The sequence below is a fragment of the Geotrypetes seraphini genome, chromosome 1, assembly GCF_902459505.1.
Source record: "Geotrypetes seraphini chromosome 1, aGeoSer1.1, whole genome shotgun sequence".
Taxonomy (NCBI): Eukaryota; Metazoa; Chordata; class Amphibia; order Gymnophiona; family Dermophiidae; genus Geotrypetes; species Geotrypetes seraphini.
This window is the reverse complement of record NC_047084.1, coordinates 76,991,714-77,015,839: the sequence shown is the minus strand read 5'-3', so window position 1 is coordinate 77,015,839 and position 24,126 is coordinate 76,991,714. Positions and strand designations below refer to the sequence as shown.

General features: G+C 40.4%; 1 protein-coding gene across 13 annotated transcripts in view; it reads left to right on the top strand.

Moving 5' to 3' along the window:
* The window catches only part of NEDD4L (NEDD4 like E3 ubiquitin protein ligase), a 656,466-nt gene extending 634,039 nt beyond the window's left edge, over positions 1 to 22,427 (top strand). For all 13 annotated transcript variants that reach the window (XM_033933707.1, XM_033933724.1, XM_033933698.1 and 10 more), the window contains 5 exons: positions 1,224 to 1,283; positions 3,353 to 3,460; positions 7,900 to 7,996; positions 13,715 to 13,787; positions 21,891 to 22,427. In XM_033933707.1, coding sequence (XP_033789598.1) covers positions 1,224 to 1,283; positions 3,353 to 3,460; positions 7,900 to 7,996; positions 13,715 to 13,787; positions 21,891 to 21,993 — 441 coding nt within the window. In that variant the 3' untranslated portion in view covers positions 21,994 to 22,427. The remainder of the gene's footprint in view (positions 1 to 1,223; positions 1,284 to 3,352; positions 3,461 to 7,899; positions 7,997 to 13,714; positions 13,788 to 21,890) is intronic.
* The last annotated feature ends 1,699 nt before the right edge of the window (positions 22,428 to 24,126 follow it).

The window sequence follows — 24,126 nt, the reverse complement described above, 5'->3', positions numbered from 1 at the left end:
GACACTGGGGGGAGGGGAATTAAGCATCATTAGAGGTAATGAACTTATGGGCTTTTAGACCCAGATTCTATAAAAGATACTGTTAAGCACCTAGATGGGCGTGCCTAGCTCATCTAGGTGCTTAACTTACCGTATTTTTTGCTCCATAAGACACACTTTTTCCCCAAAAAAAGTGGGTGGCAATGTTTGTGCATCTTTTGGAGTGAATGTAACAATTCCGCCTCACCCCGTTATACCTTTTGAAATCCCCCTTAAATCCTGGTGGTCCAGCGGTGTGACTCGTGAGAACTGATGGCAGCCATTCAGGGAATGGCACAGGGCCAGGCTAGAGCGCGAAAAGCATCTGCCTTGTGCACTGTTGGCCCTCACATAATGAGGCAGCCGTCCAGCAAGGGAAGGGCAGGAGCGTGGAAAGCTCGCTCCTGCCGATACACCGCTGGACCACCAAGATTTAAGGGGGATTTCAAAAGGTACTGGGGGGGGGTAAAAAATTTAGTCAGCTGGGATGGATCCCTTCTGTCCCGGCCTACCACTAGACCAGAAGAGGGACAGGGTACACAGCCTGGAGGGAGGGGCTGGGTGCAGAGCCTGATATATTTTATGAAATATATTAGTACACCATTTGGCTCAGAATAATTATTTATTGTTTTCTTCCCCTAAACCTAGGTGTATCTTATGGTCAGGTGCGTCTTATAGTGTGAAAAATACGGTAATTATTTAAAAAGCTTAACTGGCACTGATAACAAGGCATCTACAAGAAAGTAGGCATCGATAGGGGGATACTGGCTGTGTTTTGCGTGTAGGTGCTTAAAGAGGACTTAGGCACCAGTATTTAGGCCAAGAAAACCCTATCATAAATAGGGAGCTTCTAAGGTTAGGGCGCCTACCTGCGCCTAAGTCCACTTTAGGCACCACTAGGTGCTATTCTATAAATGGCGCCTAACTTAAGATTGATACGCACTACGTGTTGCATTTCTTAACGTCTATTTTTTTAAAGTGCTGTTTATGGAGTCAGGGCCAAAGTATATAGTTTAATGGTATATATTAAGCTCTGTGTTCATTTCCTGGCATTCTCAATTTTATTATACTCTTCACCTTGAAGATAGGTTTCATTAGTCCTGATGAGCAATTCTTCATGGAGGTTAAGTATAGCAACTGCCATATTAATGTGTTTCTTTTAAATCTAACAATTGAAATTTGTATGTTTTTTTTGTTTTTTTTAGGGATTTACAGAACTCATTCCTATTGATTTAATTAAAATTTTTGATGAAAATGAACTGGAGGTTTGTCAATATTAAAATTATTTTGTTATCTAGTTCTGTATTCTCCTTCCCTTGCCTTCCACTATGAATGTGACTGTCTCACTAATTCTGAAAGTACAAATTTTTCAACCGTGATATATTTTAGCTGAAGGAACATAACCTTTCCATCAAATAGTTAAGCAGATTGTTTTTCAAAAAGAAAATTGAAATGAGATTTTTCTTTCACACCTTGGGACTTGTATTTTCCCAAGCATTTCTCCATATTTACCAAATGGGAGAAAAGTTTTGGGGCTCCTATTATTAATAATAATAATAATTTTATTTTTGTATACCGCCATACCCAGGGAGTTCTATGCGGTTCACAACAGTTAGATGAAATACAGACAATGCGGTTGAAATTGAAGAACATAACAAAGCAATCATGAAGTCAAACTAGTTATACGTTTACAATTTAAGTGAGGGAAAAGATTATATGCAGTACTTACAATAAGTATATACAATGAATTTAAGAGAAGGAGACAGATGCATACAAGCTTTAAGGAGGGGGGAGCAACAATCTTAAAAGAAAGGGAAGGGAAGTGGTGGAGTATGTTAAGGAAGTGGTGGGGTGCGTTAAGGATTTGGTTTGTTGAAGAGTTGAGTTTTGATCTGCTTTCTAAAGTTGAGATATGAAGAGGCATCTACTACAATTTGGGCGAGCCATGAATTTAGTTTGGCCGCTTGAAAAGCAGAGGTTCTTTTGAAGAATCTTTTAAGATGACCCGATTTCAATAGAAACATAGAAACATAGAAAGATGACGGCAGATAAGGGCTACAGCCCATCAAGTCTGCCCACACCATTGACCCACCCTTATAAGTCTACTGGCCCCCTTAACTCTACTGACCTGCTCTATTAAGTCAATATCCTAGTGACCCTATTCATTGGTATGACCCTCGCAGTGATCCTACATAGGTATCCCATTTATTCTTGAAGTCTGGGATACTGCGGGCCTCGATCACCTGTACTGGAAGCTTGTTCCAATGCTCTATCACTCGTTCCGTGAAGAAGTACTTCCTGACGTCTCCACGAAACTTCCCTCCCCTGAGTTTGAGCAGATGTCCTCTTGTGTTCGAGGGTCCTTTGAGAAGAAAGATATCATCTTCCACCTTGACCCGTCCCGTGATATACTTAAATGTCTCAATCATGTCTCCCCTCTCCCTACGCTCCTCGAGAGTATAGAGCTGCAATTTGTTCAGTCTTTCTTCATACGAGAGACCTTTAGCCCCGAGACCATCCTGGTGGCCATCCGCTGAACCGACTCAATTCTGAGCACATCTTTACGGTAATGTGGCCTCCAGAATTGCACACAGTATTCTAGATGAGGTCTCACCATGGCTCTGTACAATGGCATCATGACCTTAGGCTTCCTGTTGACGAAACTTCTCTTGATACAACCCATCATCTGCCGTGCCTTAGATGAAGCCTTCTCCACTTGATTGGCAGTCTTCATGTCTGCACTGATGAACATTCCCAAGTCTCGTTCTGCCATAATCTTGGTCGAAGTTTCTCCATTCAAGGTGTAATTTCTGCATGGATTTCCATTTCCAAGATGCATGACCTTACATTTATTGGCAAACAGGTTTATTCTGCGGGAGCTCTTATTAAACCACAAAAGAGCTGCTTACCACAGGCCTGTGAGGTAAATGCTCTGATGCTCATTCAATTCCTATATAAGTTAAGTTAGATTGCATATATTAAACTATATCAGGGATGGGGAATGAGGGCAGCAATCCAGTCGGGTTTTCAGGATTTCCCCAATGAATATGCATGAGATCTATTTGCATATGATGGAAACAGTGCATGCCACTAGATCTCATGCATATTCATTGGGGAAATCTTGAAAACCCGATTGCATTGCTGCCCTTGTTCCCCACCTCTGGATTATATTATTGATATGAGCTTATCACCAGTATTCAGTTAAGTGTCTTGGTTTTTGCTCACTGTCACTTTGTAGTCTCATATAAAAAAATTATTTTTTTCTATGTGAAGAGTGTATACTGTATATTTCTTGATGGTTTGTATGTTAATATGTTGTTCTTGACCATTTTAGTTACTGATGTGTGGCCTTGGAGATGTTGATGTCAATGACTGGAGACAACATACAATCTACAAGAATGGGTATTGTCCGAACCATCCTGTCATCCAATGGTACTGGAAGGTAATATGCAAGATGCTGTCAATAGTAATGAAGTAATTCACACTCTTCTAAAACAATGGTTTATGCTACGTTGTGCTTGTAACCTCCCTACTTTTCATTAATGCATATAATAATAGGAAATGCTACTTTCTTAATGCAAAAAGGTGCATGGATGATTGGCCTGGAAAATAAAATGAGGCCTCTACCATGGAGTGTAGTGCATGGGCAAGATATTAATGTTAGGCTATGTGGGAGCGGAAGGGTAGCCTAATGGTTAATACAGTGGGTTGAGAGTCTGGGGAACTGGGTTCAATTCCAAGTGCAGCTTCTTGTGACCCTGGACTAGTCAATTTACCCTTAATTGCCCCAGGTACAAAAAAACATATTGTGAGCACAATAAGGGACAGAGGGCTGGACTCTCAAAAATCTGCGTTAAAAATCGACGGGGTGCTGTCGCAGGCATTCTTGTAGCGATTTCAAAAACGCAAGTCATTCTCAAAAAATCGCACATGCAAATGAGGTCACTGTGCGTGAACGAACTGTCCAACAGGCAATGTATGAGTACGTATGTTGCATTTCGCTAACTCTGTTCTGGTTGTCATGTAATTTAACAATTGCCTTTAATTTTTGATTCACCCTCATATCTAGCTCTTTAACGTGAGGTCCCTGGTAGCTAGTGAGGGGAAGGAGAGATTCCTGGACAAGACTGCATCATTGGCACTCAGATTCAACATGGAACCTCCTGAACTCTAGTAGTAATCTTGTGGTACTACTGCAAAGAGACAACTTTCAAATAAGGGATGTGCACTCTTATTTCACAGTTTAAGGGTCAGAGGTGCCATTGAGAACCTGGGTGCCAATAGAGCAGACCCTCATTAGCCATCAGGGACCGGTTGTTGGAGGAGTTGTTGGAGGGACTGGTGGGTATGGGTGGGAAGGAGTTTTATAGGAGATTGTCATTCCCTGGGGTGGATGGATTCTTAGCTGCAGCAGCAGTGAACATAAGAGTAAACTTTAGGTGACTTTTTGAGAATTATGTGCCAAGCACAAATTCTATAATAGCAGTTACATGTGTAATTGCCATTATAGAATACTAGCATAAGTCTGCAGTTACCTAACATTAGGTGTGAGACATGTGCAGGAGTGACCAGTAACTCACCACTTAGTAGTAGGACAAAGATATGCAAGGTAGAAATTATATTATGCACGCTAGATGTTATTTTGGCGCAGTTGTTAAAGCTACAGCCTCAGCACCCTGAAGTTGTGGGTTCAAACCCACGTTGCTCCTTGTGACCCTGGGCATGTCACTTAAAAATAATAATAACTTTATTTTTGTATACCGCAATACCAGAAACAGTTCAGAGAGGTTTACAGAGGAAGAGACTGTACACAGACAGTGAATATTGTACACAGACGGAGAATATTGTCAATTACATTGGTAGAGTAGTCAGATATGCAATAAGTATATCAGAGAATATCAAGGCAGGGAGGAGTTGGAGAAATTTGTCAAAGAGATAGGTTTTGATTGATTTCCTCCATTGCCCCAGGTACATTAGATAGATTGTGACAGACAGGGAAAACTGCTCAAGTAAATCTCAACTAGTAATAATAAATTCATGTAAACCATTCTGAGCTCCCCTGGGAGAACAATATAGAAAATTGAATAAATAAATAATGTAAACCACATTTCCCAGCTAACAGTATGAGTTCAGTCTCTCCAGTTCTAGCTATAGTATTTTGCAGCTTTCAACCATATAACCCCGTCGCCTGAAGAATATTGTACTTTGTTCTAATTAGTTTTGTTGTCTTCCTTCCCTTGTTCTTTGCTGTTCTAGGCAGAAAATGTTTAAATATGGAAAATTTTACATAAAATTTAGGGCCTGCTTTCTCTGACCCCCATGTCTTTTTATCCAGTCTCTCAACCCTGTTTCTTCCATTTCCTCCTTTGTTTGACCCAAGCATGCTTAAATTTGGCCTATCATAACAGTAGTTTGGTAGATTGGTTCCAAGCATTGGTTCCAAGTCTCTTAGTGAAGATGTATTTATTCTGAGTTTCTGCCCATCCATTAATCATATGGTTTTGTGTCCTTGAATTTCATTTTCTATGAAAAATGAGACCTTTCTTACACTTGAGTCTTCAGCTCTCTCCTGTGGTCATTGGAGAATTAAATCTTAATCCCCCCCTTTTACAAAACCACAGAAGCGTTTTTTTAGCGCAGGCCGGTGCGCTGAATGCCCTGTACTGCTCCCGACAGTCAAGTTCCTATGAACGTCGGGAGCAACGCAGAGCGTTTAGCACGCCAGTTTGCGCTAAAAACCACTTGCGCAGTTTTGTAAAAGGGGGGTAAATTTGAAGGTGAAACACCCTTTTTTGTGTTTGTAACGCGGAAGAGTGAATTCACGGGCGGACAAGGCCGAAGCAGCCTGTTAGAGTGCTGCCGGCCTGACGCTGCTTAGGGAAGTAAGTAGGGCTCGTGGCCGGGTTCCAATGGGAGGGAGGGAAGGATGGGGATTTCTCTGCATGGCGGGTGCTCGGGGGGGGGAGGGGGTGCTCTCTCAAGGATCCTGCTGCACAGGGGATGGGAAGGAGGGAAGGGAAACTGCTGACTAATCCCTGGACTAGGGCTTATTTTGGGGGTAGGGCTTATATTAAGACCTACCCTGAAAATTCTGCTAGAGCTTATTTTCAGGGTAGGTCTTATTTTTGGGGAAACATGGTAGAATAACAGATTAAAAGGATGAAGAGCTGTAGTAGAAATTCCTATGTACATGTTTTGGGTACTGAGCTCGGTAGCATGGCAAACGATGGGCAACAAGGATGCAAATTCATATATATGTTATACAGAACAACAGATTAAGGCAGGGGTGTCCAATGTCGGTCCTCGAGGGCCGCAATCCAGTCGGGTTTTCAGGATTTCCCCAATGAATATGCATGAGATCTATTAGCATACAATGAAAGCAGTGCATGCAAATAGACCTCATGTATATTCATTGGGGAAATCCTGAAAATCCGACTGGACTGCGGCCCTCGAGGACCAAGTTTCAAGTTTCAAGTTTATTAGCATTTTTTGAATCGCCTATCGAAATATCTAGGCGATGTACACTCTAAAAGCCACAGATAGTGGTTTCACATATATTTTTGACATAATACAGACGATTTAAAACAAATTTTAGAGAACGACCATTACAATACATTTGGGGTTAAGGAATGATATAAGTAGGCAGGGAAGAAGGGGAAAGTTACATCATTTTTATATATTGATATTTACATAAAGGGAAAACACAATGGGAACAAGGGGAAATTAGAAAGTACAATATTTGTATTAAGAAGTATAAAAATTATGCGTGTTATAATATGTGTTCAAATGCATCTTGAAATAAGAAAGTTTTAAAAAATCTTTTAAATGTATGTAAATCTTTTTCTATTCTTATGTAGTTAGGTAATGAGTTCCATAACGTGGGAGCCATAACGGAGAATATTTCATTTCTTCTTATGCCAATAATTTTTAAGGAGGGGATAGATAATAAATTGGACACCCCTGGATTAAGGGGATAACAGCAACAGAGGGAAAATTCTTATGAACTGCATGTAGAAATGAATACATGATTTGGGGGCTGAGCACAGTTTTCTCTTTAAACATATAAATATAAATATAATTTTCCCTCTGTTGCTGTATATATAAATATAGATATATATATGTGAATTTGCATATATATATATGAATTTGGCCTTGAGCATGCGCACATGCTCAAGGCCCAGCACCTGAGGCAAATTTTCGGGCACCGTCACAGCATAGCACAGGACATGCTGGTGCAGGCACGGAGGCTACATCAAAGTAAGAAGAGGGTTCGGGTGGGTTGGGGGGACCTCAGGTCGTGGCGGGGAGGGTGCCTGATGGCAGTGGGGGGGTGCCGGATCGCGGGGGGGGAGGGTGCCGGTTCGCAGGGGGGCCTTCGGGGGAGCAATGCCGATTCTCGGGGGGGGGAGAGCAGCGCTGCTGGCCTCGGGGGGGGGGGGGATGGAGGGTGGGAACCTATCAAAGCGAGTTTCCATTATTTCCTATGGGGAAACTCGCTTTGATAAACGAGCATTTTGGATTACGAGCATGCTCCTGGAACGGATTATGCTCGTAATCAATTTATCTAAAACTACTAACTCTGCATGTTCTAGTTGCAAGTCTAATATTCATTCCAGGAATAGAAACACCTGGTTATTAAAAATAGATATATATGAGCTGTGTATACTATTCTACTGCCTTTCTGGCTATGGTGAAAAATATTTTCATTTGAATACATTCTTATAAGATCTGGTTTCAGGATGACAAGTTATATATTGCTTTTGTTATCTTTCATCTGGTTTATCATTCACATTAGACTATAAATCAGAATATTTTAAACATGATAATACACCGTCTAGTAGTGTATAGAAATCATAGTGAGGATTTTCCATGCGTTAACAGGCTGTGTTACTGATGGATGCTGAGAAACGAATCCGGTTGCTGCAGTTTGTGACTGGGACATCACGAGTGCCTATGAATGGATTTGCTGAACTTTATGGTAAGGAGCAAGAAAATTGTAGCAATCTCTTTTAAACCAAATATTAAGGAGGCAAATTTTATAACTGCCCGTGTTGGATTTTCAACGTGAAAGCACAAATGTATTTTCGTTTTGAAAATTATCCAGGAGAACCTATGTGCATACATGTATAAATGCTGTGTGGTGCACACATTTTTTTTTGTTTTTGCTAAGATTCTTTTCACGAAAAATTGTGCACATTCTTGACAATCCATAAGAATATGCATAAATACGAGGCCAACCTCTCTTAGAAATGTTGTTGCCTACTGTGGGTAAAAGCACTCGCAAACAGGCATTATGTCACACTTATAGCTATATATATTAAAAAAATAAAAAATTTTATTTATATATATATATATATATATATGTATATATATATATAAATAAAATTTTTTATTTTTTTAATTATTTATTGATTGATTTTAAACTTAAAACCAAGCATTACATCTTGTAAAGAAAGCTGTCTTGTCCATATATTTTCCAGAACATTAAAGTATACACTTTACCAATTATAAACAAAGAAAATAAAAAATTTTTTGGGTTAACTAACTCAAGTCCTCTAAGTCCTCTATTATTAGGATCCAAGAAGCAAGTAGTAAGAACTACAAATCATGTAAGGAAGTAAGGAAATACAAAATCATGTAACAAAGGCATAATAGTAGTAAGGAAATACAAAATCATGTAATAAAGGCATAATAACGGCTGAAAAGTTGAGAAAAGAGAGTCATGTATATTTAACCTGAGAGCTTATGATTTTTCTCCACCTTGATGAGATAACACCAAGGAGGCAGTTAATTGATGGGGGTTCAAAGAAAATGTATTTTACTGCACGGTGACACACTATACACTTACAGGGGTGTCTTAGGTAAAATGTGGCCTCGCATAGAGATGACCCCTGGTTTTAAAAGAAGAAATTCACAACGATGCCTTTGCGTATCTCATGAGAGATTAGGAAATATTTGTATTTTTAGTCCCAAAAATTATTTCAGCCAATTTATCTATAGAAAGAGTTAAAGTAAGAATTAATGTGGAAGGTGTCACTACCTCCTTATCTAATGTATCCAATAACTTTGTCACATCCAATGGCTTTTGGTCAACTATCTCTTGTTGCTGATTTTCCTATCAGGAAGATAGTATGCTTGTGAAAATGGAGATAAATTGTCCTCCAACACTTCCAATATTTCAATTAGGTATCTTTTTAACATTTCCCTAAGAGTTACCGAAGCACTCCTAGGGAAATTAATCAATCTTAAATTGTTATTGCGGGCATTATTCTCAAGTGATTCCACCTTTCTTCTGAGATTCGTATTGTCCTTAATCAATGTCTCTTGGATTAATTTTGAAGAATTAAATTCTTGTTCTAACTTTTCCAATGAAGATTTTGGAGACAGTCACATCTTCTTTTAAATTATTTAACTCTTTTGTATGTTCTATCGGGACTTATGGACTTCCTTAAGTTAGCCACAATATCCCAAAGTGAATCTAGAGTCACCTCCGTTGGCCTTTCCATAAAGACTTGCTCTTTTTTTAGTGAAAAAGTTCTCACCGTCGTAGGATATCTCTTGGCGCTTCTCTTTCCTTTCCAAATAATCCACTCCCTGAAGATGGACCAGTCCCGGTATCTTCGGTGGAACTTCCCTGAATAGAGACACCCACCTCCACACTCTCAGCTGAAACTTTGCTAGCCTCAGGAGAAAGGAATACCTTACCCTCCAGGGTTTCCTCACTCCGTGGAGAGCTAGTAATCCGGGACTATGGGGGTGGAGCTCTCGTGTCGGGACTGAGAGTGGTATCAGGTCCTGGAGGAGTAGCTGCAGTCTCACTGGTTCCCAGTGTCCTCAGCGGGCTACCTTCCGACATCGTTGAGACTCTTCTGCATCCGCCTAAGGAGCTCTTTGATGTTACCGAAAGCGGGCACGTCAGAGTGCCGTGAAGCGCCAGCAGTGCTCCGCCCTCTACTTTTTGGCATATTCAAGTAAGCAAACAATATCGCTAGCAATCAGTTCTACCAGAAACACCGCAGAGCTCAGTGGCGTGCTGCTCAGCTCATCAAGCCTGCGGCCATCTTGGATCCTGCCATATATTTATTTACCAATTTATAGACTGCTCCCCCAGCATACAGTAAAATATATTAACTGTTAAGCAGTATACAAGCAGCACAAGGCAATACATTAAAATAAACAGACCTATAAAATCCTCTTGGAACCACTTACTGAGGCAAAGTACCATTCCAGCACTTAAATCTTAGCATAAACATGAACAAATGGCCCTAATACACTCTTACACAGGTCATTCCTACACACCAAATGTATTTTTACAGCTGCCATTGAAAAAAATGTCTATTTCATTAATGGCTATGCGCAAAGTTGCTATTAGCATGGGCATTTTTAAAAATGAGCACAAGAGCACTCATTTCCACCTATTTTGCAGGTGCTAAGGGCTTCTGCATTATGCACTAACTGGTTAGCACAGGAACTCCCACTCTGCCCCAAATATGCCCCCTCCAAAACACCCCGTAAAGGAATTAACATATGGTTAGCACAAGCATCCCAAAATTAACATGGATGCATTAGCATAACTCATGATTTACTTCATTGGATGTCTATTAGCACCTAGCACAGCTTAGTAAAAAGGCCTCCGTAGTGACTTACATTGTTCACATTATGAACATACACAGCCTAATTCTATATATGGCACTTGAATTTGCATGTGAAAGTTTGGGCGTGAACCAGTAATGAACCAGTCATCGCTAATAAATATCAGCACTGGTTGGCATTAATTGAAATTTGCACATGCGTGTTAAGGTGGTTGACATGCGGATTCAAAAAGGGAGCACGGCCATAAGAAGGGCATGACTGGATCTGTGGCATTCCTGAAATTTACTACACTTTTATGGAATATGGGAGATCCGCATGTAATGCACATGCAAGAATTTGCACCAGATTTTGCTTAGTTTAAATCCTCATACCCCAAATTGAGCGCAGTTCGTGACGCCCAACTCTGAGCGCCATATATAGAATTTTGGCCATATTATGGTTAAAAGTAAAGCACTCCCGACTCAAAATAAGAACAGCACTAACCCCAACTGACAGTCAAACCCTAGTGTTATGTCTCTCCAGTCACCATAATCAGAAAGTACTGCTGCCTTACATCATTATTACATGGTGTGCCTAACTACCTTTGAGATCCTTTTTCTAAGCTGCATTAATAATAAATAATAATAATAAACTTTATTTTTGTATACCACAAGTACCACAAACAGTTCAGTTCCTGAGGAAGAGACTGTGCATAGACAGCGATGTTACAGAGAGTAGTTTCAAATTACATTAATAATAATAATAATAACTTTATTCTTCTATACCGCCACAATCTTGCGACTTCTAGGCGGTTTACAGTCAAGAGAGCTGGACATTCAGCGAATTACAATATGCAGATAGTCAGAGGAAATACAGAGAGCAGAGACTTTAAGAAAGCAAGAATATAGAAATACAATTTGCTAAGCAAGAGTATAAGATATACAGTTTGGTAGGTAATGTCCAAGAAGACCTGTTTGGAATAGGCCGCACATTTCAGAAAATACAGCGAAAAATTACGATATGATAAAGATAACAGTTTATATGTATCACAGTACCGTGAAATTCTATGCGGGCTTAGGAGGGGAGAGAGGAAAAGGGTAGGAGGTCGGGGGTTATTGAGGAGAGGGGAGAGCGGGTCAATTGTTTAGGTATTTTAGGAACAGGTATGTTTTTAGGCGCTTCCTAAATTCCCCATAGGTAGTAGGTGAAAGCAGTTGATCTAGGTCTTTACCCCACAAGGCTGCCTGGTGAGAGAGATGGTGTTCGTGGTGTTTTTTCAGTTGGCAACCTCTAACTGGGGGGGAAATGAATTTTGAATGTGTGTTTCTCTTGCGTTTGTTGTTGGAAAATGAGAAAAGGTCCGTTATGTACTCGGGGGCAAGTCCATATAGTACTTTGAAGCAGAGACAGGCGAATTTAAACCTTACTTGTGCTTCCGTTGGCAGCCAGTGCAACTGCCGGTAATAAGGTGTCACGTGATCGAATTTCTTCAGCCCCAAGATAAGTCTGACCGCAGCATTTTGCATTATTTGAAGACGTCTCATATTCTTTTGGGAGATTGCTAAATAGGCGATGTTGCAGTAGTCAAGTTGACTCAGCACGAGGGATTGCACTAGGATTCTGAATGCTGTCGTATCGAAGCATGATTTAATGGATCTGAGTTTCCAGAGAGTAAGAAAACCCTTTCTGAATAGGGAGTCCACCTGGTCCTTCATAGTTAGGCATTGATCTAGAGCAGTGGTTCCCAAACCTGTCCTGGGGGACCCCCAGCCAGTCAGGTTTTCAAGATATCCCTAATGAATATGCATGAGAGAGATTTGCATACTTGTCACTTCCATTATATGCAAATCTCTCTCATGCATATTCATTAGGGATATCTTGAAAACCTGACTGGCTGGGGGTCCCCCAGGACAGGTTTGGGAACCACTGATCTAGAGTAGCACCTAATATCTTCATGGTGGGCTGGATAGGGTAGTTAAGTTTATTGATGCATAGTGGGGTTTTATTGTCAAGCGGGTGAGGAGAGGCAACAAAGAATTTTGTTTTTTCTGGGTTAAGTTTGAGCTTGAAATCTGTCATCCATTGTTCCATCTCATTTATGGCATCGGATGCATTGGGAACGGTTTCCGAGATAGAGTTAGCGAATGGGATGATGATCGTAAAATCATCTGCGTAGCTGAATAATTTTATCCCCATTGGTGTCAGGGGTGCAATAAGTATTTTTGAGGTACAACAAGGTTGAAAGGAGTCATAGAAATTTATCAAAGAGATAGGTTTTAATTGATTTTCTAAAGGATTGGTAGGAGGGAGTGTTTGAGATGAGGGTGTTTAGGCATTTATTCCATTTGTCTACTTGGAATGACAGTGTTCTATCAAGGAATCTCTTGTAGATGCAGCCCTTTAGGGAGGGGAAGGCAAAGAGATAGGCGTTGCATGTGGTTGCATAATGCAATATATGCATTATGCAGTGGTGCATTAAGTGCATTGTGCAGTGGTGCATGCATAATGCAGTAGAAAAAAAAGCCTAACGTGGAATGTGCTAAAGTATCTCACATTAGTTTTGGTATGTGAGTGCACTAAATACACGTTAATTATTTTTTAATGTTTAAGGGGTTCTGTCAGGGGCATCTTTAAATTATCACACACTAAATGGTTAGTGCACAGATACCACAGGCGCCCTTACCTCATGGCTATAGGTGAAATTATAGGAAATAAGGATTTTTTTCCTGCCACAGTAGAAATAGCCAAAGCACGCAGGATATACCTATGTACAAGGATAGAAAGGCCATTTCTTACCGCAGTTTTGTATAAAGACCCTTAATATTTCTCATCAGGAAGCAGAGCAGACCTTTTGGAAAAAAATAACATTTCCGAATTGCTAAGCTATGTTCTAATGTCCACTAAGAGAAAAGAGCTAAAGCCTCAGCACCCTGAGGTTGTGGGTTCAAATCCTGTGCTGCTCCTTTTGACCATGGGTAAGCCACTTAATCCCCCATTGCCTCAGGTATATTAGGTAGAGTGTGAGCCCACCAGGACAGATTTTGTAGGACTTTTATTGGCTTTATCAATTTCTGTGTGACTGAGAATGGTCCAAATGACTCTACAATTTATTTTTGTTCTCTAGGTTCAAATGGTCCTCAATTGTATACAATAGAGCAGTGGGGAAGTCCAGAGAAGTTGCCCAGAGCTCACACATGGTAAGTAATAAATAAAAAAGAGTGAAGTAGGAAAATGTGGCAAAAAAAGTTTGATTTATCTCTACACTGTAATGAACACACACATTCGCTAACAGAAGATGATTGTTCACACACTGCACTGCAGTGGCCATGGAAGGTAGATACAGTTTACTTCCAAAAAATGTATGGTGACCAACTTTATCTAGTGAAACTTGTGAAATACATAAGAATTTAAGAGCTGCCATACTGGGACAGACCAGAAGTCCATCATCACTGCTACCAGCAGTAGCCAATCCAGGTCACAAGTACCTGGAAAGATCCCAAAGAGTAAAACATATTTATGCTGCTTAAAATAAGCGGTGGATTTTCCCGCATCCATCTTAATGGCTTATGGGACTTCTCCTTTAGGAAGGGATCCAAACCTTTTTTGAACCCGCTAAGCTAACTACTTTCACCACATTCTCCAGCAACAAATTCCAGAGTTTAGTTACACATTGAGTGAAGAAATATTTTCTCCTGATTTTTTAAAAATCTACTACTTAGTAGCTTCTATACATAACCCCTAGTCTTAGTGATTTTGCCATGAGTAACAAATGACTCGCATCTACCCGCTCTACTCCATTCTGCATTTTATAGACCTCTGTCATATCTCCACTGAGCGGTCTCTTCCCCAGGCTGAAGAGCCCTATCCGCTTTAGCCTTTCCTCATAGGGAAGTTGTCCCATCCCTTTGATCATTTTTGACACCCTTTTCTGTGCCTTTTCTAATTTTGCAATACCTTTTTTGAGATGCGGCAAACAGTAACCTGGAGAAAAGATATTGTAACTTAATATGCTGCTTATATCCTGCAAATGCAACCATTGTAGACCAAAGTTGAGCACTTTGGTCCTGATTCCATAAAAGACACCTGAAGTTAAGCGCCTAGATTGATGCACCTAACTTACACCCTCTTTTACGAACGCTTAGCACGGGTTTTAGCACCGGCGGTAACTGCTCCGACGCTCATAGAATTCCTATGAGCATTGGAGCAGCTACCACCGCTGCCGGAACTAAAACCCACGCTATGCGTTCATAAAAGAGGGGGTTAATTATTTAAAAAGCTTATTCAGTGCCAGTAACAAGCAATTGGCACTTCCATAATTGTCTTAAATTAAAATTGACTGGTAGGCACCTAGTCCAAGGCACCTACCAGAAAAATAGGCATGGTTAGGCACGGATCATGGGCGTGTTTTGCTTACAGGCATCTAAAGTGGACTTAGGCACTAGTATTTAAGCCAAGAAAACTCTGGCATAAATAGGGGGGTGCCTAAGGTTCAGACTCCTACTGGTACCTAAATCCACTTTAGGTGCCACTAAGCATGATTCTGTAAACTGGACCTAACAAGATTGATGTGCTATGCACCATGTTCCTTGGCACCTGTGTTTAGCTCCTGTTTATTGAATCGGGGCCTTCTTGTTTATTGGACGGTTGCTTTGCCGCAGCTGCTCTCTTTAATCTGGCCCAGAGATTCTCAATGGGGTTGAGATCTGGGCTGTTTCCTGGCCAGTCCAGCAACCTTTCTTGGCTGTGTGGCATGGGACGCCATCCTGTTGAAAAATGGTCGACTGGCACCAAAGATGGCTGTGGCTGAGGGCAGAACCTTTGGCTGAAGGACCTCCTTTATGTATTTGTCAGTGTTTATCACTCCATCAAGCAACTGCAATCGACCCACATCTCTGGACATGTAGGCCCATACCATCACACTCGGAGGACTGCACTACATGGTGGCAGTAATAAACTATGGCAAGCAGTCCTCGCCCGGTCGCTGACAAACATAGCATAGCGGACACCGTCACTGCCAAATATGGAGATTCGGGTCTCATCACTCTATACCACCTTCTTCCGGTGCTCTGTGGTCCAGTTGGCATGCTCTTTAGCTCAGTTCAAGCGTTTACAGTGCTGAACTGTGTTGAGGAAGGGGCACCACTTAGATTTGGTCACTGGTTCCAGTAGGAAACTGGATAAGCCTGTTATTTTTTTGACTGATGTGACTTGGAAGCCGAGTCTATTGTCAGATCATTTTTTATGCACTTTCACTTTGAATTGGCAACATCAGGTTTTAAATGTACGCAGGCCTGCTTTACAGGTTAGGACATGTGGCCACGTTGATTCTACTGAATTTTGGTCACATTATGACTTAGCTTCCCCCTTTCCAAGTTGTCTTCAGATTTTTACTCCTAAGGGAGTCTATAAGTACTAATAGTTTAGATAAAATTGCTCCTAAGAAGTTGCATTTGAAAAAACATTGTGGTTTGATTCAGAACTTTTGTCCTTGAAGAGAATGGTGTGTCATCTGGAGCATTAATGGCATGAAACTGGTTGTGTAAACTCTTAAAGAGCAATGGAGAGAGAGAGTGCTGGAGTACAAGAGATGTTTGAAAGGCAAACGCAGGGCTTATTGTTCTGCTATGGTGGGTAAGATTGGGTTAGATGCAAAAAAGCTTTTTAGTTTGGTTAATAAGATGATGAATGTTGATAAGTACAAACATTCCTCTTGTGAGGCTTCGCCTTCCTCTGATGCTTTGGCTCATTTTTTTCACTCAGAAATACAGGATTTTAAGGTCCCTCTTTCAGTCAGGACCAGATTGTGTAGAATGCTGTTCCCATTTTTTACATGATTCTTGTTATGTAGACCTATATTGGACTTGATTTGTTCCTCTAGATTGGTTTCTGTTTAGGAATCTGTACTCTTGTTCTAAAATATTTGAAACAAGTACAGTGGTACCTCGGTTTACGAGTGCACCAGTTTGCGAGTGTTTTGCAAGACGAGCAAAACATTCGCAAACTTGGTGCCTCGTAAACCAAGCTTGCCTCGCTGTACGAGCGCCCCCCCCGGCGATCCGGCATCCCCCCCTCCACCGCGATCCTACTTCCCCCCCCCCAAGCAGTCAATGACACCCTTTACCCGACTTGGCACCAGTGCCGGTGCCCGAAGATCCTCCCTCTTCTGGCGCGGGCTGGGCGGTGCGTTGGAGATCCTCCTTCTTCTGGTTTGGGCTGGGCTGGACTGGCTTTGAGCATTTGCGCATGCTCAAAGCCAGTCCAGCCCAGCCCAGCCCAGAAGAAGGAGGATCTCTGACGCACCGCCCAGCCACGCCAGAAGAGGGAGGATCTTCGGGCACCGCCACTGATGCCAAGTCGGGTAAAGGGTGTCATTGACTGCTCGGGAGGGGGGAAAGTAGGATCGCGGTGGAGGGGGGGGCAACGCGAGCGGGGGGGATGCTGGTTCACAGGGGGGGAAACTGGATCGCGGGGAGGGGTTTGGAACAGCGTCGGATTCCTCAAGGGGGGGGAGAATGGAGCAGCGCCGGTAGCCTCGTGAAGGGGGGGGGGAGGAGGTGGAACCAATCAAAGCAGTTTCCCTTACTTCCTATGGGGAAACTTGCTTTGATATACGAGCAATTTGGTTTACGAACATGCTTCTGGAACGAATTATGCTCGTAAACCAAGGTTCCACTGTATGTTTCAATTTCGTAGAGACCTTTTTAATTGGTTGCAAGAAATGTTATATTTCGGCAAGTTCCCTGTTAATCATGAACATATTGTTATTACCTCTCTTGTAAAGGATTGCAAGGGACCAATTGGTGTCCAATTACAGGTCTGTAGCTTTGATACCATTTTTTTTGTTAAATTGATGGAGAGGGTTGTATATGTACAATTGTTGGATTATTTGGGTCAGTTTAACCTTTTGCGTTCTTCACAGTCTGGTTTCAGACCAATGTATAGTTCTGAGACTGTTCTGGCTTCACTTTTGAATCACTTAAGTGATCTTTTTAGCAAGGGTCAGAACGCTCTGCTTCTACAATATGATCTTAGTAGTACATTCAACCTGGTAGATCGTAACGTACTTCTTGGCTGTCTTGATTCTGTAGGAGTCTCTGGGGAACCCTAACAATGGTTTCAAGGTTTTTTTTGCATTCCAGGTATATAGGTACTGTCAAGTGGTGGTCTTTCTCATTCTTTAAGTAATCCCTGTGGTGTACCTCAGGGCTCACCACTCTTCCATTGCTCTTTAATATTTATCTAGCCTCCTTGGGAACAAAATTGTCTACTATGGGCATTAAATTATGCAGATGACGGACATTATGGTTGTCATTGGATTTGGTATCATCAAACAGTATCAATCAGATTGCTTCAGTGATATTGACGATTAAGAATTGGATGCTATCTTTTAAGTTAACTCTCCCAAAACGAATTTATTTTATTTTTTTTTTTTTGCAACGCCATTTAAACTTACCAAAGATTGTATCCATTTGAATGGTACGGTATATACTATAGAACCTGTGTTGAAACTTTGGGGGTATTTTTAGATCGAAATCTATCCCCCCTGGAAACTCTCTACACCTATGCTGACGATATCCTCATCCTCCTTGAGACCGACTCAAACCTCACTAACCTTGCTGAGAATATATCCGCATGTATAATGAACCTTCAATCCTGGGCACATTCTGTACAAATGAAATTGAACGTGTCCAAAACAAAACTACTTGGCTCGGCCCAATATTAGGTCATTTACCCACCTCCATCACATTATCTTCCGGCTCCACTCTTCAGCTTGAGTTTTCAAGCAAAGTCCTTGGCATCATCATAGACTCCTCTCTCTCCTTCAATGACCACCTCAACTTCTTGGTAAAAAAATGCTTCTTTAGTCTTCATATGCTGAGGAAAGTGAGATCGTACTTTCATCATTCTCATTTCGTCGTCCTTGTTCAATCTACCATCCTCTCTAGACTGGATTATTGCAACTCCATCTATTTAAGCCTAACTAAAAAAAAAACTCCATAGACTTCAGCTAATCCAGAACGCCGCGGCCAAGCTTATTTTTGCTAAAGGCAAGTTCGATCACGTCTCCCCACTCCTGTCCAAACTTCACTGGTTCCCAGTTCACTCCAGAGTCCTCTTTAAATGTGCCTGTTTAGCTTTCAAGATCCTACATTGCATCCTCCCTCCCGTTATCCCACTTTTCTGGAACTCATCTAACCCTAATTCCACTAGATCCTCCCAAAAACTGAAACCATCATTCCCCTCTGCAAAAGGTATATCCCGCGTAGGAAAACTAAGAACATCCCTCCCCTTTAGAACCACAGAACTCTGGAACAACCTCACATCCCCGCTCAGAATTTCAAGCTCCCTCCAATCCTTCCGCAAACACCTGAAAACTTGGCTCTTTTCAAAAATCTAACACCTCCCGCTCTTTGGTACCCTGTCCCTCTTTATCTTCCTAGCTCCTTTCCTATTCCCTTCATTGTAGCTCCTTTTCAACCTAACCCTGTAAACCGTGCCGAGCTCTACGCTTGTGGAGATGGTGCGGTATACAAACCTAAGGTTTAGTTTAATTTAGTTTAGAAATCTAACAATGCAAAGTCAAGTTCATAAATGTTCCATTTGGAGTTATTTTGAAAGATCAGCTTTTCAGCTTTTGATGTAGTGTTTGATACTGTCCGCACTTGACTATTGTAATATAGTCTTTCTAGCAGGTTATAAGAAACATTTTAGAAGGCTCACTTTGATTCAGAACACAGCTGTTTGCTTAATTTTTAATTTGTAAAGATGACAGAAAAAATCACTCTCCTATACAATGTTCAAACTTCTTAGAATACTACATATATCTTCATGCTTAGTCACAAAATATGCTCAGAGACATGAAGGCTGAAACGAGAGGCCTCACCACCCAATCATTGCATATAGTTGGACTCACTTGAAAAAATACTCTTTCTTCGCTGCATAAGCAGTCTAAATAATTGATAACTTAAAGATAGTGAAAAAAACTTATCTTTACTGAAGATTCTGACGTGGCCCGTTTCGTTCCTGCATCAGGAAACCGATATGCAAGATTCAAATGTTTAAAAGGTGGCGTATTTTTAAGAGAGAGTATTTTTTGGGGTTCGCCCCTCGTTTCAGCCTTCATGTCTCTGAGCATATTTTGTGACTAAGCATGAAGATATATGTAGTATTCTAAGAAGTTTGAATATTGTATAGGAGAGTGATTTTTTTTGTCATCTTTACATATCTTCCTTGTATCACTCCCAGTGATATTAAACTGGTCTCCCCAGTTTAGTTTTGACTAATTTTTGATTTGGGCAGAAATGAACATGTAATTCCTTACCTTTGTGAATTACACTGACTCCCAGTGAAGACATAGAAACATGATGGCAGATAAAGGCCAAATGGCCCTTCTAGTCTGCCCATCCACAGTAACCATTATCTCTTTCTCAATCTGAAAGATCCCACGTGCCTATCCCAGGCACTCTTGGAAGCATAGGTTATTCTTAAATTCACTTGTTTTTACTATAAAGTATTGTATGGTTTGCTACCGAATTATCTAAGGGATCATTTTATTTATTTTACTTTTGTACGTTCATAGTGTAATGTGGTCTTTTTTTTACATTTTCCTCACCCAAAGATAGTATTTATCAGGCCGCTAGCTGGGAATCTGAGTTTCACCCATTAACACCTTACATCTGTTTCATATTTTCATCTTAGAAAGTTATTGAAGACTTATTTGTTTCAGAAATTTCTTGGGAAGTAATGATGGCTGGTTGATATGTTTGAGTATGATTTTGTAGCTTACTGTGTGTGTTTGTGCAGTGTTTCTTATTTTGTTATCCGCATAGAACTGGAAGGTTTTGCAGACTAAAAATAGAGTACTATGTTATGATTTTTCCTGAGAATTCTTGCTCACAGGCCTACTTTCACCAGTCTCTGGCAAACTGTCTGGCCTGACACTTAACATCCCTGTTCAGCTGGTGACTTATTGATGTCAGCGGCAGTTAATTTCAGATCCTGTAGAGCCATTCTCACTGTCCCTCTATCAGTCTGAGGTATTGTAACCTTTTTCCAGCCCCTTCCAACCTTGTTTTTGATGCTTTTAGTCTCTTCAAAGCTCTTACAGAGTTTACCCGAACCGGTCACTCACCTTGACCAATTTTGGCTGCAATCTTGTCAGTAACTGTAGCCTTCTTTTCTTAAGGATTTGGCGGTTGCTTTCTTTTTAGGCGCAAATCTCTAATGCAAAATTTAGCACACAGCCGTACTTTTAGTGTATTTAGACAATTTATATTAATTTAATTCAATTAAATCACAATTAATGAAAAACAGCAATTCAAATTTTGTCATATTGCACAGCGGGCCTGTGACAACATCAAAGCATCAAAACAAAACACACAAACAAAGTGCTGTACGTTATGCTCTCAAAATCTAACCAATACATAACAAAAGAAACTCGACCGATGGCTTAGCTTTTTGATGTCAAATCACTAAAAGTCATTCCTAACCACAAAATAAAAATAATTACTACAAAAATATTACTAGTAATATTTATAAATGATCAAAGAACATTCATAAATATCATGCATTGCAGGATTAAATAAGTAACTGGAACGATCTTGAAAAAACTCACTGTGTCCACAATTTTGGCCACTAGTGTACCTTTATGGTTAATAACCTTTCAGTCAGGTGATAGAGAAGGAGTTGAGCCTGCCAAGTCCACAGCATTATCCCCACCAAACCTAGCTTGGACCAAAGTTGGACACCTCTCGTTTAACAGAGATTTCGGCAGTTGGAACCCAAGCACAGTACCGGGTAAAGCTTTGGATTCTTGCCCAGAAATAGCTAAGAAGAAAAAATTTAAAAAAATAAATAAAAAATTTAAATTGAATCAGGTTGGGCAGACTGGATGGACCATTCGGGTCTTTATCTGCCGTCATCTACTATGTTACTATGTAAGAGCATTTGAATACCTCACAAAATGTCTAGTCTGGTGCTTCCTGAGTTTACTTTTATAGAATTCTTGCCAAGGTGATTCCACATTAACTCTGTATTAGATAGCTTGTGGTAATTGCTTCATGTTAATTGTCAAACGCCTATCGTGCCCGCTCTTTGCCCATGCCATGTTCCCTGCCAAATTCTGAAAAATTAACATGCAGTAACTACCATAAAATTGCTTAACGCAGTTACACGGTAACCTGTTTCCATGTGTCAACCTTGTGTTAAAATGCTTAACTCACTTTAGTAGAAGGGGGCCTCGTGACTTTCAGAATTTTTCCTTCAAAGCATAACGCACTACCTAATGTTTCTCATTTCAGTTTTAATCGTCTCGACTTACCTCCATATGACTCTTTTGAAGAACTCAGAGAGAAACTCCTCATGGCAGTAGAAAATGCTCAAGGATTTGAAGGTGTGGATTAAAGATGGAGGATCTCCACTTTTCTCAACGAGCGAGCTTCCGCTTGCCCTTTTGAATCCACGCAATGGACATTAACAGGGACAGTAAAAGGACAGTTGTGCATATGATCTGGTTCATGGAACAAACTTTCTTCTGCAGTGCAGTTGCTCAAGTTCAGAAGGTTGAACAGTGGATGTTGTTTCTAAGATTTCCATATAAAATTGCCAGCGGGGTGACACATATGCTGACATTTCAGGAGGACTTATTCTGTTTATGGTATGAATCTGTAAGCAGATCCCTTAAATGAATATTTTGCATACTTTCTAATGAGAATGAATGGAATTAATCACTCTGCAGATATAGTATTACAACTCGTGTTTACTTTTTAAATGATTTAGACCTATTTTTAGATTTTATTTCATTACAATTAAAGATGTCACATGCTTGGAAGTGCAAACCTTTTCTCTGGTCTAAATTTCATACCAGACATTAATGCCAGTGGCACTTTTATATTTTAAAAAAATTGCATTTGAGCCATGTTTTTCATCCTCTCTCCCCCCCCCCCCTTTTCATATGTTACAGGATGGGTCAAACATTTGGACATAAGCGTGAACATCTATTATGATAACTCCCAAATATTTTAGTTAACTATTAACTATTTCTTACTTCTAGACAGGGGAAGACTGTGAACTGATAGTGCTATTTTTTTTGTAATGAATTGATATAGTTTTATTGCAAGGCGAGAAAAGATCATTCATATAGCATGCAACTCTTCCACAGTAAGAGTTACACATACTCTAATGTATTTAAAAGGGAAGGCTATGGTATCTTTTGTGGTATGAAAATATGGGTAACTCTGACATTAGCTATATAGAGTTATTTAGGGTTCTAGTACTTTTTTATTTTAGAGACACATTAGCAATGACACCTAACACTGCTGAATTTCCTACGCTAGAAACCCAATGTGCTTTGTCTGATGTTGTATACATTGACTGATAATATCCTTAAACTGTCTCTCCTCTAACTGCGCCAAATCTAAAGGCACTTTATTTAACACTTAGGGGGGAAAAAGAGTTAAGGGCACAAATCCAACTATATTCCTTTTCACCACACATCTTTCTGTTGTAATACTATCAACTGGTGTATTTGACGGCTGCTGCTAGAACTAAGTCTTTGCCAACACATTTTCTCACTACTTTTGTGGTATTTTTAATCACTAAATAATGTGTTGAGCTTTTATACTTGCTGTCTCTGACTTACTGCATGCTTGAGGTGTGGTGTCTCTTGTGATTACTAAAATATCGAGGGAATATTTTGCTTCAATGAACTGAAGCTAGAATATTTAAAGAACTTGTACAAAATTTTGTGATTCTTTGCCTGCACTTTTTGACCTCTAGGTTTTTAAGAAGGTCATAGCTACCATTCACAGGGAGAATGCATGAGAAACTCAGTAGGGTTTAAGCATGATCCTTTAAAGTCAAGTGTTTTTTTTTAATTCATGTACAAATTGCTCAATGTGTCCTCCATTCAATTCAAATAATTATTTTATATAAGAGCTGGATCTTCAGCAGTGGTTTCAGTTGGTTTTCTTTGCAGCACTCAGAAATACGCACTATGTTCATCATCGATCAGCTGTTAGAATTACCTTTTTCTCATTAATGCACTCCAACACTATTGATGTCTATTTTTCCACTATATATAATATATATAAGAACCACTTATCTGATCATTGTTGAAACTGTCAGCTGGGGACTACTTCCGACATGTTTTGCCTTTATGGCTGTTTCAAGGATGTCCCCTGCAAAATGAACAATCAATCAATGATCTTCCATAACAAAAATCCAATAGTGCATTATTCTATTGATTCCTGGCACAAATCCCAGTGCTTCCTATCAATTTTCGTGACAAATAGTGGCTCTGTAAAGGTTCACTGGTATTAATTTTTAAGGATATCCAGACTTCCTCAAAAGAGATTTGTGAATCTTTTTGATGACCTGGAAAGAATGAACAGGTTTGTTAGATGTGCTACCTTTTAAAGAGATTGTGCTACCTTTTAAAGATTGTTAGATTGCCACCTTTTAAAGAGAGACTCTCACTACTGTTGAAATCCATCGCAGATGTACCAAAATCCAACACTGATACAGGGATCACCCGAA